The 13,438-nt window shown below is 45.8% G+C and overlaps 2 protein-coding genes across 2 annotated transcripts; one reads left to right on the forward strand and one right to left on the reverse strand.

Moving 5' to 3' along the window:
• Window positions 1-963: 963 nt before the first annotated feature.
• Window positions 964-7,047, reverse strand: FTSJ3 (FtsJ RNA 2'-O-methyltransferase 3). The gene is made up of 21 exons (XM_080923589.1): window positions 6,980-7,047; window positions 6,807-6,895; window positions 6,540-6,645; window positions 6,061-6,107; window positions 5,875-5,954; window positions 5,285-5,384; window positions 5,006-5,200; window positions 4,814-4,929; window positions 4,615-4,719; window positions 4,434-4,534; window positions 4,197-4,277; window positions 3,962-4,108; window positions 3,741-3,876; window positions 2,741-2,925; window positions 2,499-2,616; window positions 2,153-2,427; window positions 1,940-2,025; window positions 1,754-1,853; window positions 1,433-1,616; window positions 1,260-1,354; window positions 964-1,168 (listed from the first exon to the last, which is right to left on the reverse strand). Exons 2-21 carry the CDS (start codon window positions 6,871-6,873, stop codon window positions 976-978), a joined length of 2,517 nt encoding a protein of 838 aa, XP_080779715.1. The 5' UTR covers window positions 6,874-6,895; window positions 6,980-7,047; the 3' UTR covers window positions 964-975.
• A 297-nt stretch (window positions 7,048-7,344) lies between these two features.
• On the forward strand, window positions 7,345-13,418 carry PSMC5 (proteasome 26S subunit, ATPase 5). Its single transcript, XM_080924574.1, has 12 exons — window positions 7,345-7,416; window positions 8,015-8,086; window positions 11,095-11,164; window positions 11,358-11,455; window positions 11,607-11,663; window positions 11,744-11,974; window positions 12,208-12,334; window positions 12,421-12,611; window positions 12,709-12,807; window positions 12,888-12,998; window positions 13,108-13,194; window positions 13,314-13,418. Exons 1-12 carry the CDS (start codon window positions 7,363-7,365, stop codon window positions 13,365-13,367), a joined length of 1,251 nt encoding a protein of 416 aa, XP_080780700.1. The 5' UTR covers window positions 7,345-7,362; the 3' UTR covers window positions 13,368-13,418.
• The last annotated feature ends 20 nt before the right edge of the window (window positions 13,419-13,438 follow it).

Genomic DNA, 13,438 nt, shown 5'->3' on the forward strand with positions numbered 1-13,438 from the left:
GGTTTATAATAGCTTATATTTTTTACTAAAATGTCACCTTATAAACATCTATAAATTGGATTTTTTTTTTTCCTGTGGCCAGGCAGTCCCATTTTTTGGAGTTGGCTTCTGCAAACCCAACTTTTTGACCTGTTAGGGATGCTTGGGAAGCAGTTTGGTGCTTTCAGATGTTTGCAGGGAAGATACCTGATATGGCTCAGGTTCCCCAGACTTTGTTTCCAGCCCTGAGACATGTAGGGAAAGACACCCTTCCAGACACAGGCTTTGAAATCCTAAACCATTAGGACTGAAGGAATGACCATCTTGGAAGGATTCTGGGATTATCCAGGCCTGGAGTACTGCTAAATTCACCATTTAAAACCAACCCCAACAGTAGCTTTCAAAGTGTCTGTTTCATTGTTTTGTTTTTTTAACTTGCCCTAATAGTAGAAAAAGTCTTTTGCTGAAATGATTCTGATTTTTGTTCTATCTTGTTTATAAAAGGAAAATATACAAACTTTGAATTTTGTGATTTTTGTGAAGGTTTCTTTAAGATGTGCATTCCCTCTCTGCTTGCTGGATAGTAAATGTCTTACTACTGGGACCTGAGGGCTGTTGTTTCTACCATACAGTTAGTTGCTACATATTAAATTATGGCTTGGAACAGCCCATGATGTGAAATGTGGGGAAATGCTTGCTTATTAAACTATCAGAAAAGTTACCTATTCTATTATCTTTTTATTCAAATACTGGAAAAGGGTGGGAGAGGGAACCACACATGCTTAATGTAGGGCTACAACAAAGGCCAGCAACACTGAATTCCCCTTAAGTCCTAAGAGATTAGTCCCCATCCCAAGTTGCATCCCAAGTCTCATGATGAATGACTTCCTTGGTGCTTTTATGGTAATCCTTCTTCAAAGAGGAAGAATACCTATGTAGGTGGCCAGCAGCTCTCCCAATCACCAGGAAGAGCTCTTCAGTCTCTTCTCACTCTGCTCACTTTCGCTTGTGCTTTTTCCTCTGTTCCTTTCGCTGTTGTGCTCTCTGATCCTTCTTCATCCTGGAGTCCACTACCTTGAAATGACCTCTGACTCCAGCTGGCCGCCGGACCTTACGGCCTACACCTTTTTTGGCTACAACGTAAGTAACTTGGCGCTTCTCCTTGCCGAGTCCAGCCTTCTTGTAGAGACTATAAAAGAAAGAAACAAGTTAAAAGATCTGTCCCCCAGAACTATTTAGCGTGGTGTATTGTGGTGTATTGTGACTATTTGACAAATCACCTTCGCAGCTGTGCCACCTTTTCTCGTTCTGAGATATCCACTGTGTTCACCACAGCTTCCGCCTTCTTTTTGGTCTGCTCCAGTTTCTTCAGCATCTGGGATGAAGCATCAGTTAGTTCTTTCTCCATACCTTTCTCTACAACTCCTGACCGAAGGCAACCTCAGCCACTTACCCTCCGTTTCTTTCTGGCCTTGGCCTCAGCTACTTTCTTGATGGGCCGAGCATTGATTTCCCTCCAGCGTTTTCGGTAATGTTCCACTTCCTTTTTATCAACAGGCAGCTGGCGTATCCGATGCTGCTTCTCTTCCTGTACAAACCACTCTGGAAGTTCTCCCTCTTCTTCGTTAAAAGCATACCTGAGTAGAGAGGATGCCAGGCCAACCCTGTTGTTACTTTCCTGACTAAGAAAACTTGGCCTTGGTCCACTGCACCTGACAGTGTTCTGGCCACTTACCGGTTGAATGAGTTATCCACAAGGTCTCTCTCCACTTACCGGTTGAATGAGTTATCCACAAGGTCTCTCTTTGCCTTTTTGGAAGAAGCAATAACAGCACCTAGAGCAAGGCCTTCAGGGTCCAGAATTCGATATCTCACTAGAGAGGTAAAGACAAAAGTCAAAGTCTGATTCTCATTGCTGAAACTTGCACTGGCTTCTCTCTCCAGTGTTCATACTTCTTACCTGGGTCCTCAATAGGCACTACCTCAAACCCATCCTCATCTGCCTTAGAACCACGGCTTCGCTTCGTACCACGGGATACTTTCCAACTGTGGGAGAAACAGATTGTGCTTATTCCACTCCCTGCAAGATGCTAACTCCACCTCACTTCAGCTTCCCTCCCATTTACAACTGCCTGATTCAGCTGCACAGAAACCCATCGGCTGTACCACTCACTTATCTTCATCCTCACTACTGCTGCTGTCACTGTCTGAGCTGTTGTCTCTGTCCTCCCCTGGAGGGTCAGTGACAGCTTGTGTCCCCAGAGCAGCCTCTGTCTCCTTAGGGACCTCATTCTGGCACTGGAGAGATTTCTTCTCAGCCTTCAAGTTAGTAGGTGGTGGATATGGATCTGTTGGCTGCGGCTCCTTCCGACGGCTTTTGTACAGCAGTTGTGCCTGACTGATCTCCAGGGCTTCATCAGCATCATCCTCTATCCCACTGAAGCCATCCTATATGATAGAAAAACCTCAGCATCCTACCTACTAGGGAATGCCATATCCCAAAGTCTCCCTAGCTCTACCTTGGAGAACCACAGGCTAGCTTGTTCTTCTTGTAGCACCGCCTTTTCTTCTAGTGGTACCAGCAATGGATTCTCTCCTTCTTCCTCTTTATTGTCATCTACTTGAGCAAACTGTAAGCTGTGAAAAAGCTGAAGTCAAATTCAAGAGACTCAACCAACCTTTCACTTAAGAGGCCTTCCTTTGTCTGTGCCCACATTCATTCTGTCTCGGATGGCAGCACTTTCTCTCATCTCTTACTTACCACTTCTGTTTCTTCAGATCCGAGTGTGTCCTGACTCCTGCCAGCTCTTCTGGATCCAGGTCACTTTCCAGAGAAGTATCATCATCATCGTCCTCAGCATCCGACACATAGATGTCATCCCTTGGCAGATCAGACAGAAAAGTGTCTGCAGCATTCATGTCTCCTTGTGTTACTTCCTCTAACAACTGAAGTTCAACAGGAACAGATTCAATACTTACAGGCAACATAGTGCATCTTCCCATACCCACTAACTTAGATCATCCTCAGCAACATCAATAAGAGACAACACTGGCAAATTAGTTCCTATACAGGAGCTGAGACCTAGGAAGTAATCAGCCTGTCTAAAACATCCAGGGCACTGATCTACATACTAACTAGTTTACAAAAAAAACATCAAAAGCTGTACAGAAGTCACATCTATGTATTTTGATCCCAAGTAAAGGAGCACTAGACAACATGCATCAAACTGAGTCAGTTAACTTTAAATACTCTTAGAACCTCAAAACCTATTCTTACAGTGGACAGAGCTGCTATTTGAGTATCACAATATTCTAGGGATAACACTTTTTTTTTAAACTCTCCATAAACTTTTGGTGAATATGGTGTATTCTTTCTTAATAAGGAAAACAGAGTCTGGCACTAAACTGTTCCTGCTCTATTGCCTCTCCTGTGTCATAAAGGTGAGCAGGCTACTTCACCACGGTTGCCCTCACTATGAAATGCATGTTCTTCAGCAGCCCAAATCAAGGTGCTCATTAGACCCAGTGAAGTCAATTGTGCCCCCTTGGTAACCCAGGCACTACAACTTCATCTACTGTAATGTCAGATCGATCTTCCTTGTCTCATCATATTAGACGTGTTTCTTCTTAGCATTTGAGGCACAGAATACTACTCATTTTCTCCTCTAGGATTCAACAAAATCTCATGATCACTCAATACATTTAACCCAGTACTTCCCCCCACCTCCAAGCCCTCCAACTATCACCCAGCCCTCTTTTACCTGCTGACCACGGATGGTCCGCAGGGAGAACATGCCTGTCTCCCCCTCATCTGCAATGGAAACACCAGGCAGATCCATCTTCAGTTCTACACGTTCCCGCTGCTTCCTCTGCTCACGGAGCAATTTCTTCTTCTTCCTGAACAGATAGTTGAGGATTGCTTGTCTCTAAAATCTGAGTGTCACCCTCTGCACCTTCAGACCCCTCACCTCAGACCCCTCACCTCTTTAGTTCTGCCACTTCTTGGGCTTTCATCTCTGCCAAAGTCCGGTTAAGCTGCTCTTCCTCCTCTTTCTCCTCTTCCTCTTCTGAAGCCTGCTTTGTCTCAGCTACTGACTCTTCTTCATCACCTTCTTCTTCTGAGCTGAGGCTGACAAACCAATCCAAAGATTTGTTTATTTTTCCACACACTTGGCCCATCACCCAGCCATCCCTAACCCTGGTTACCTCCTCCTTACCTGATGTCGAGCGCCTTTGCTTGCTCTTTCAGCTTCTTAGCCATAAATCGCCGAAGCTTTGTTCTCCAATTCAGTAGAGACCTGCCCAAGAAATATTATTACTGCTAATCTTACTATCTCCATCTTTGTCCCTGTCTCTTCCTTAAAGTCCTCACTGCAGATTTCAGGCTTTTGCCATAAACTTAATGGAATCCTGGTCCCCAGAGTCCAACATAATGTTGCCCTACACCCATGTACCTAAGCTCCTTGCGCCCCAGCACTTTGATGTCCTGACAGCATACTCTAATATCTTCAGTTGTAGCTGGGTGCTGCGCCAACTCTTCATCGTCTATTGAGATCTGTTTGTAAGGGAAAGGAATGGGGTGTTGTTCTGGCCTTGTTTCTGGGCCTCCTGTAAATTCTCAATCTGGGAACTCACTTCGCTGGCCTTGGAAAGGAAGTCTACAGGATTGGCAGCTCGCAAGAAGTCAGTGACTGAGGTTCGGTGATAAAGAGTGAGATCACCTTCGGCATAGCCTTCAGCCTTAGGAAGGAAAAATAAAGAGGATTACGAGACAATCGCTTCTTAGATATCAAGTTCTCCCAGTTCGCCCATTTCTCAATAACAATAAAAACACCTTTGGCTTCTTTTTTGTCACCAACTCAGTAACAGTTTTAGCCTGAACTTCAACTTCCTTAAAGGCAAACTTGGGATCGAAGAACTTAGCATCAACCTTGTCCGGAGCCAGGAATCCTAAAATGAGAAGATAGATTAAAGGTATGCTTTCACAATTAGAAAGTTGTGTCAAGAGGAAGGAGTGATGTCTCACCTTGGCAAACTACAAAGATTTCTGCAGACTCATGGCGAGAGGCCTGAGGCTTCGTGGCCTGGACCCGGTGGAAGAGCTGCTGGAAGATCCAGAGCAGAGGCTGATAGTCTCTCGAACGGAAGACTTTTGTTATGAAACAACCTCCACGGGCCAAAAAATCACAAGCCAAACGCAGAGCCATCAGAGTTAAGTGAGCTGTGGGTCAGAAACAGTCAGTGAGCCTCTGGAGTCTTAGAGCACACCACCTCCACCCTCACCTCCAAACCCACATTCCCTTACCTTGCGAGTAAGCATCATGGACCCAACTAGCCCCCACATTGGGAGCCCCATCATTGAGCACGACATCAACTTTCCAGGTCTTCAGCTCCTTCCTTAGTGCCTAAGGAAATTACTGGGTTTATAGCAATGGAAACACAGTAACTGCCAAGAACAGAATCCTGATTCAGTCATTTACTGGGTGCCCACCACTGGCAACAACCTGTGCCAGGTGCTAGGGATACATAAACACCAAAAAGTATTTTTCTTCACCAAGCTTAAAATTAGTCCACTGGAAAGAACTTTACTGAGGAGAGATCTCTTATCATGCATGCCAGGCATGGTAATAAATGCAGAGAAAAACTGCAAGATCAAGGCCAAACTAGGTCATAGACTCAGCTAGATAGTTAGAAGCTATTCTGAAGTACACAGCAAGACTATCTCAAAGAAAACAGGAAAAACAACGTGATTTTAAGTAAAGATGAAAATGTACACCAGGATTGTCACAGTCTTTTTGGCCATGTACTTGAAACCATGGTAAATTCAGAAGTGTTTCACTTTTAGGAGGCAATGATGCCAGCACATGATGGGGAAAGAAGGAGAGATCTCATTACCTGCCTACAGCGTTCTGTTGTAATATCTTCCTGGAGAGTCACCACATTGGGGAGAGGCTTGATTGGAACCAGGTCCACGCCTGGAATATGTTAAGTCAGTTTTTATTACAGGGTAGAGGGAGATGTTAGAACAAAAGTAATACCTCACCCACGCCTCCCCCTCAAATACCCAAGAGAGTCACTCACCTATAATAAGACTGGATACAGGCATAAATTTGGCAGCCACCTGCAGCCTGTGAAAAAGACACGTTTAAATACCTTTCATCCATTGGCAATGTGACTTCTTACCTGCTTAAAGAGTACCAGTTAAGTGTAGTGGCCAAATTGTCTATGGATACATTCAAGAAGCAAGCTGCTGGGCTGCATTACCAGTACCAAGGAGGGCAAGAGAGTAAGATCAAAAGTTCAAGGCCATCCTGGGCAATTTTTAAGAGTCCCTGTCTCAATTAAAATAAAGCAGATTGGGGATATAACTCGGTGGTGGGGCATGAGTAAGTCCTTAGGTTCAGTCCCACGAGGGGGACGCTGCCTTCCAAAACTAAGACACATGTTATGGAATATTTAATCTGAATTGTATAATCGGATTTCCATCCTCCCCCAAAGCAACTCAAAGCCAACCAGTGCCAGTAACGTTGTCATCAAGAAAAGCCCCTGCCAAATGTTACCATCCTCCAGGCGCTGCACACAGGTCCAACAAGGCCCGGGCTTTCTGCAGGAACTGAAAGCGGCGATTGAGCTGGATCAGCTTGAAGGCAGAGCGGGAACGATAACCTGGACCGTAGGGAGTGGACGTATAAGACGTCTACGGACGCCTTTCCTAGGACTTCCACAGCCTCACAACCCCATCACCTCCCACCACGAAGTAAAGGGAACTTAGTATTAGAAAAAGTGTAAAGACCGATATGTTATTCACGCAGCGCGAACTCACTCACCGGTCTCCTTGGCCAAGTGATAGAACTTGTCCCGCCGGCTCTTGCCTACTTTGCCTTTCTTGCCCATGGCGGGATGGGAATCACTCACTCTGGGGAGAAAGAAAAAGTTGAGAATATCTTTCCGAGCGCTGGAGTTTTGCTTCGGTTCCTCGTGTAGCGAAGCAATCACTTACCGGGACGTTAGATAACCCTAAACTCCGCAGGTTTTCAACACTCAGGAAGCAGCACATGTAGGCAGTAATCGTACTTCCGCTTCCGCTCGCGTTTCCTGCGTTCCTGGAGTCTTGATTTCCGCCATTTTGAGTGTGGCCAAGAATTTTGTGTCAGCGGGTCTTACAAGTTTAAAGTAGAGGCTAGGAAATAGAATGCAATAACTACTATCCTAGACTCTAGAAGCATCAGACATAAGTTTTATATCTCTTCAGAAAACTACTGACCAACAGTAGAGCCACTGTTATTGTCTCCCCACACACCCCGCCCATTGACCCGGAACTGTTCTCGGTCGTGACCCAGGTCGCATGCTACCGCTCCGCGCCTGCGCGATTGGGTGACTTGGATGCCGGCGGTCCCTGCCGAAAGAGGGAAGATGGCGCTTGATGGGCCAGAGCAGGTAAGGATTCTGCCGCGGCGTCGGGGCGGCATCTAAGCCAAGTGCTGAGTGCACAAAATCTGAAGTGAGGGGTGGCCACGAGCAAGAGGGTCGACTGAATCAGGGGTGGGTGGACCACGTCAGACTAGACCCTGCCTGGGACTAGATCTGCTGTGTCAGCGCCGCCCGTGGTAAGCAGGACAGGGCTGGATAGAAACTGAATGAAGAGCTAGGCAAGCCGGAATGGTCTGGTATAGGACCTGGACTTGGTCCTTCCGTTCTGGTTTGTAGCGTTTACATACCTTGGGTATGTATAGCTCTTGGCACAGAGCAAAGCGCTCTGTAGATATATGGCCCCTTGAGCCACCCAAACGTCTTCGAATGTAGGCGGCAATTGCATCCTTTTAGTAGATAAAAAAGTGAAGGGTTAGAGCCAAGAACTAAGCCTCCGAAGTTCAAACACACAGACCTCATCCATCAAGATACCAGTTTCTGAGGAAAAGAGAATGATATTCTCCTGGCCTTGTTTCTTAAGCTATATGATAAAGTGCCATGAAAATACTTTGGCTTGATCCCTTAGTAGTTTATGCCCTTGTTTAACAATTACACTTGTCTTCAGATGGAACTGGAAGAGGGGAAGGCAGGCAGTGGACTCCGTCAATATTATCTGTCCAAGATTGAAGAACTCCAGGTGAGTACAGACACCAGAAGGAGCTTGAGAGTTGGTAGGTGCAGATTTCTCCACACCCCTTTTCCACTGGGGGTGCAGCAAAGAGTACTTTTCCAGTGTCATTCGTTTGTGGTTCTTTGGTTGTTTAGTGTGTGTGTGTGTGTGTGTGTGTGTGTGTGTGTACACTTGCATAAGTTTATTTACACCACATGTATGCAGGTGCCTGTGCAGGGCCAAAGACAGCAGTGGATCCCCTGAAACGAGTTACAAATAGTTATGAGCTATCAGGGGTGCCGAGAACTAAACCCAGGCCCTCAGCAAAAGCAGTAAACCCTCTTAACTGCTGAGCCATCTCTCCAGTGCCTTCTTTGTAGTTAGGAAGTAACAAGCAGTGTAAGGTATATGGATAATCTCTTTGGGAATAATATTTAGTTAGAATTTTTGTTTGCTTGCACGCTCTTTCAAGTTTTTCATTTTATTTTATGTTTGGGTGTTTTGCTTGCATCTATATCTGTGCCAGAAGACGGTGTAGGATCCCCTGGAAATGGAGTTACAGAAGGTTGTGAGCTGCCATGTGGGTGCTGGGAATCAAACCCAGGTTCTCTAGAGGATCAGCCAATACTGAAGAGTCATATATTACATCTTTAATGGTGGCACGCAGGAGGCTGAGGCAGGAGTAGTGTTTTAACTTTGAAGCCAACCTGGATTACATAAAACCCTGTCTGGAAAACAAAACCACCTGCAAAAGGAACCACTAGCCAAAGGTGGGAATAGGAATGAAAATGGATTTAGAAGAAAGCCACAGAGAAAATGTCTGAACTCCAGGTGCATTTGCAGCTATTCTGTCTAGTTTACCTTTTCTTCTTTAGGCAAATGTCTCACTGTGTACCCACAACTCCCTGTGTAGACCAGGCTGGACTCAATCTCAGAATTCACCTGACCTCTGCCATCCAAGTGCTAGAATTTTAAAAACTTGAGCCTCCACAACCAGTATGGTTTTTGTCGTTTTTTTTAAATGCTTCTACATGTGATTTCATCTCTCTCGGGTTTGAAATGAAGCAGGATAGTGGATGTTGTCTTTTATTGTCTTGCCTTTGTCTTCGTTTTGTTTATTAGTAAACAGATTTATTGAAACGGGGTCTCATTGTGTGGTCCAGGCTGGAGCTCCAGCTCTCAGCCTCAGCCTCCTTAGGGTTGGAATTACAAGCCTGTGTCATCATGCCTACCTTTTAAACTGTTTTTCCTAATCTTATACTTTGAAATCCTTATCACCACCACCACCCCTTGTATAGGTGTTCCTAAATAAATAGATACAACCTGTTCAGTCTATATAATGTTACCTGTGTGTATGCGCTTACTTGGTACTGGATAACCAAATGGAGTTCTTCCTTGAGAAAGCCTATTTGTCTTCCTCTCAGAATTCCTTAGTAACCCATAACTTAGTCTAGGGTTGAGGCCCCATGAGTGAACTCCCCCTCATGTTAGCATGTGCTTTTGTGTTGTCAGTATTCAGCACTTGTTTAATATAAGCATGATGAGACTTCATGAGTGTAGCCTCTTTGGCATTTCTGAGAGACAATCTCCCAGCAAACTTTTTGTTTCTCTGGTAATTAAGATCTTTCCACCCACTCTTCCAAAATGATCTCCCAGACTTAGGTGTAGGGGTTGCATTCTAGATGTATCACTTGAGACCAGGCACTTCACAGTCTCTTGGTCTCTATGTTCTGATCAGTTATGGCTGTCTGTAATTGTCTCCATTTGTTGCCAAGAGAAGTTTCTTGCAGATTAGAACTACATTTATCTGCAGTAGATAGACAGCAGTCACGGATTATGCAGATTTAGTTAAGTGGTGATTGTAGGTACTTTAAGATCTATAACTTAACTAGCCCAGTGTAGTTGGCTGTGATTTTAGTACCAGGCTAGGTTTTTCTCCTGTTAAGCAGGCTGCAAGTCCCACTAGGGAACTGTTGGGTGCCACCACAGTAATTGTTGTGGCTTGTACACATCAAAGCTGAATAGAACTATTGGTTGATTTCTTTCTTGGAAGCTTGTTTGGCACCTTTGGTGCCATGAAAGCTAATCCTTGGCAACAATGCTTTCAGGTCAGAGCCAAATCAAGTGCTCTGGGTCCTTTGTTTGAAGTATATGGTGTCTTCAGCAATGGAATCCTGCTTTACTCCTGAAGGTTGGGGCGCAGGGGGGGGTAACCAAGGTCAACAGAAATAGCCTGTGTTTTAGGAGTCCCTTGGGTGACTCTGACCAACAGTTCAACAGGTGGCTTCTCAGAGCTGCTAAGTTTTTTATTAACTAGTCTTGGATGGAACTTTACCAATCCAGATGGGAAAATGCATTTAACTATATGTATACCCACGGCTTATATGCATTTATATTATGTACATGATGCCTTGATGATTTATTTATGTGTATAAGTACACTTCAGGACCTCTGGAAGAACAGTTGGTGCTCTTAACCACTGAGTCATATCTCCAGCCCCATCCTTACTATTTTATCTTGCTCTTTCCTCCCTATATTTATCTTTTTCCCACTCTAATTAAAGTTCCCTCCATTCTCAGTTTCCCCTACAAAACACCTAACTTCTATTACACACATTCACACACGCACCATGGTTTGTGTGCCACCTTCCTAGTTTTTACAGTCACTCCAGGCTATATACACACATCGGAAGACATGGAGCTAGGAACTGACTTAATTTTAACTCACAGCAATTGGGCTAGAACACAGGCTTCTCACCTGAGAACCTTTCTACTGTACCGTTACCTCTCCTGAAGCCACTCCCATGAGCAAACTAGTTTCCATTAGATTTTGTTCTTCCTGGACCAGTAGTGATGGGCCTCTTGTGATACTTGCCTGGGACTTGTTAGGAAATCTTAGAGGACAGGACAGGGCCTTTGGATACTGCTGGAGAAGCTAAGGAAGCAACTTAAACCTGCCCCAAGAGTCTTTGCCGAGATCCAGTTTCCTATAGGCGTAAGCCGTTGAGTAATGGGGTTTGTCTCTTGTGCCCACAGCTGATTGTAAATGATAAGAGCCAGAATCTCCGGAGACTGCAGGCACAGAGGAATGAGCTGAATGCAAAAGGTGAGAGGACAGAAGACAGAAAACTCATCTCCTCTCGGCCGACAGTGATGCTGTCACTGCTCACTACGTGACTATTTCCCACGCACATCTCTTCAAAGCCCTAAGTCTCAAGTCTTAAGTTTTCTTCCCTTCCAAGTGTTAAAATGGTCCTTAGGTAACTGATGATTTTTTAATGGTTTGGGGTTGTTTGTAGTTCGCCTGTTGCGGGAGGAGCTGCAGCTGCTGCAGGAACAGGGCTCCTACGTTGGAGAAGTCGTAAGGGCCATGGATAAGAAAAAAGTGTTGGTCAAGGTAAAAGCAGCATGGCACCAAGGACTGGCTCCCGGCCCTTCCTCCCTTTGTATGTAGCCTTGTGTCTTGTTACCCCAGAGCTTCCTTCTGCTAATCCTGGCTGGGGTGTCTCGTTACTGAGGAAAATCATAAGCCCTTGTTATCTTTTCAGGTCCATCCTGAGGGCAAATTTGTTGTTGATGTAGACAAGAACATTGATATCAATGATGTAAGTGTGGCAGGTAATGTTGTGGGTGTGGGAGTAGCAGCACCACCCTGCATCCTGAGACTCCCTCCCCATCCCTCCAGGTGACACCCAATTGTCGGGTTGCTCTAAGAAATGACAGCTACACTCTGCATAAGATCCTACCTAACAAGGTGGACCCCTTGGTGTCACTGATGATGGTGGAAAAGGTGCCAGACTCAACTTACGAGATGATTGGCGGCCTGGACAAGCAGATCAAGGAGATCAAAGAAGTGATCGAACTGCCCGTGAAGCACCCTGAGCTCTTTGAAGCACTGGGCATTGCACAGCCAAAGGTACCATCAGACTTAGCCAGCGCTGGGTATGCCTTCCACTAAACAGCAGCAAGAGAGGTTTCTGGAGCAGTAAGCTAGTTTGAATACAAAGTCTAGAAAAGATAACTGGCCTTCCATTTTTATGTCCCTCACCCTAAACAAGGGATCCAACACAAAGCCCTCACTTGTACATGTTCGATGGCTGAAGAGAGTTGGCCCTTTCCCCCTAAGTGTAATGTATACTCTCCCTTTAGGGAGTCCTGCTATACGGACCCCCAGGCACTGGGAAGACATTGTTGGCCCGTGCTGTAGCTCATCATACGGACTGTACCTTTATTCGTGTCTCTGGCTCCGAACTGGTACAGAAATTCATCGGGGAAGGTAATTGTGGCCAAGGATGTGATGAGTGAGTGAAAGGGTAGAGAGGGTGGGGTGCACATAGCTAATGCCAGGCTGGCCTTGCATAGGAGCAAGAATGGTGAGGGAGCTGTTTGTCATGGCCCGAGAACATGCTCCGTCCATCATCTTCATGGATGAGATCGACTCTATTGGCTCCTCGAGGCTGGAGGGAGGCTCTGGAGGCGACAGTGAAGTACAGCGCACAATGCTGGAACTGCTCAACCAGCTGGATGGCTTTGAGGCCACCAAGAATATCAAGGTGAGATGGTACAAGCTTTTAGACAAGCCAGCTAAAGGGGTGAGGTGACCTGCAGGCCTATGAGTTGTGTAACGTATTCCTCTCCTCCTTTTCCCAGGTTATCATGGCTACTAATAGGATTGATATCCTGGACTCTGCCCTGCTTCGTCCTGGGAGGATTGACAGAAAAATTGAATTCCCACCTCCCAATGAGGAGGTCTGTGCTGGAGGTGTCTGGAGGAGCTCTGGCTGTGGAGACAGAGTGCAGGGCTTAGGGCTTTCTTCTCTTATCCCTAGGCCCGGCTGGACATTTTGAAAATCCACTCTCGGAAAATGAACTTGACCAGGGGGATCAACCTGAGAAAAATTGCTGAGTTGATGCCAGGAGCTTCAGGGGCTGAAGTAAAGGTAACTGAAGGCTTCAGGGAAGCAGGGCAGTAGCAGGAAGCCCTAAGAGCCAACTTGGTGCTAATGGGGTCCAGCAGCAGGGTCTCAGCTTCTCTCCCCACCCACCCAGGGTGTGTGCACAGAAGCTGGCATGTATGCTCTGCGAGAACGGCGTGTCCACGTTACTCAGGAGGACTTTGAGATGGCAGTAGCCAAGGTATGTGCCTTGTCTGCCTTTACTACGGTGGCTCCGGAGCAGGGGTTAAGCTTGTGTTCACAGCTCATGAATCCCTACCCACACGTGTATGTGCTCTCTCTCCTCCCCTCCCTCTCCAGGTCATGCAAAAGGATAGTGAGAAAAATATGTCCATTAAGAAGCTATGGAAGTGAGGGTATGTCCTTTGTGTGGATCCCTCAAATAAAGGTCTGTGCTAAACTCCAGCTTGTTAATACGTGATTGC

This window comes from Micromys minutus (assembly GCF_963924665.1).
Source record: "Micromys minutus genome assembly, chromosome: 10".
NCBI lineage: Eukaryota > Metazoa > Chordata > Mammalia > Rodentia > Muridae > Micromys > Micromys minutus.

What these genes read in the sequence shown, in the direction of transcription:
- FTSJ3 (XM_080923589.1), bottom strand. Translation starts at nt 6,873, where the DNA reads ATGGGCAAGAAAGGCAAAGTAGGCAAGAGCCGGCGGGACAAGTTCTAT. An exon ending in GATCTGAAGAAACAGAAGTG is followed by an intron (nt 2,617 to 2,740) that starts GTAAGTAAGAGA and finishes GCTTTTTCACAG; the next exon opens with CTTACAGTTTGCTCAAGTAG. An exon ending in AGTAGTGAGGATGAAGATAA is followed by an intron (nt 2,026 to 2,152) that starts GTGAGTGGTACA and finishes TTTCTCCCACAG; the next exon opens with TTGGAAAGTATCCCGTGGTA.
- PSMC5 (XM_080924574.1), top strand. Translation starts at nt 7,363, where the DNA reads ATGCCGGCGGTCCCTGCCGAAAGAGGGAAGATGGCGCTTGATGGGCCA. An exon ending in TCCCACCTCCCAATGAGGAG is followed by an intron (nt 12,808 to 12,887) that starts GTCTGTGCTGGA and finishes TCTTATCCCTAG; the next exon opens with GCCCGGCTGGACATTTTGAA. An exon ending in CTTCAGGGGCTGAAGTAAAG is followed by an intron (nt 12,999 to 13,107) that starts GTAACTGAAGGC and finishes CCACCCACCCAG; the next exon opens with GGTGTGTGCACAGAAGCTGG.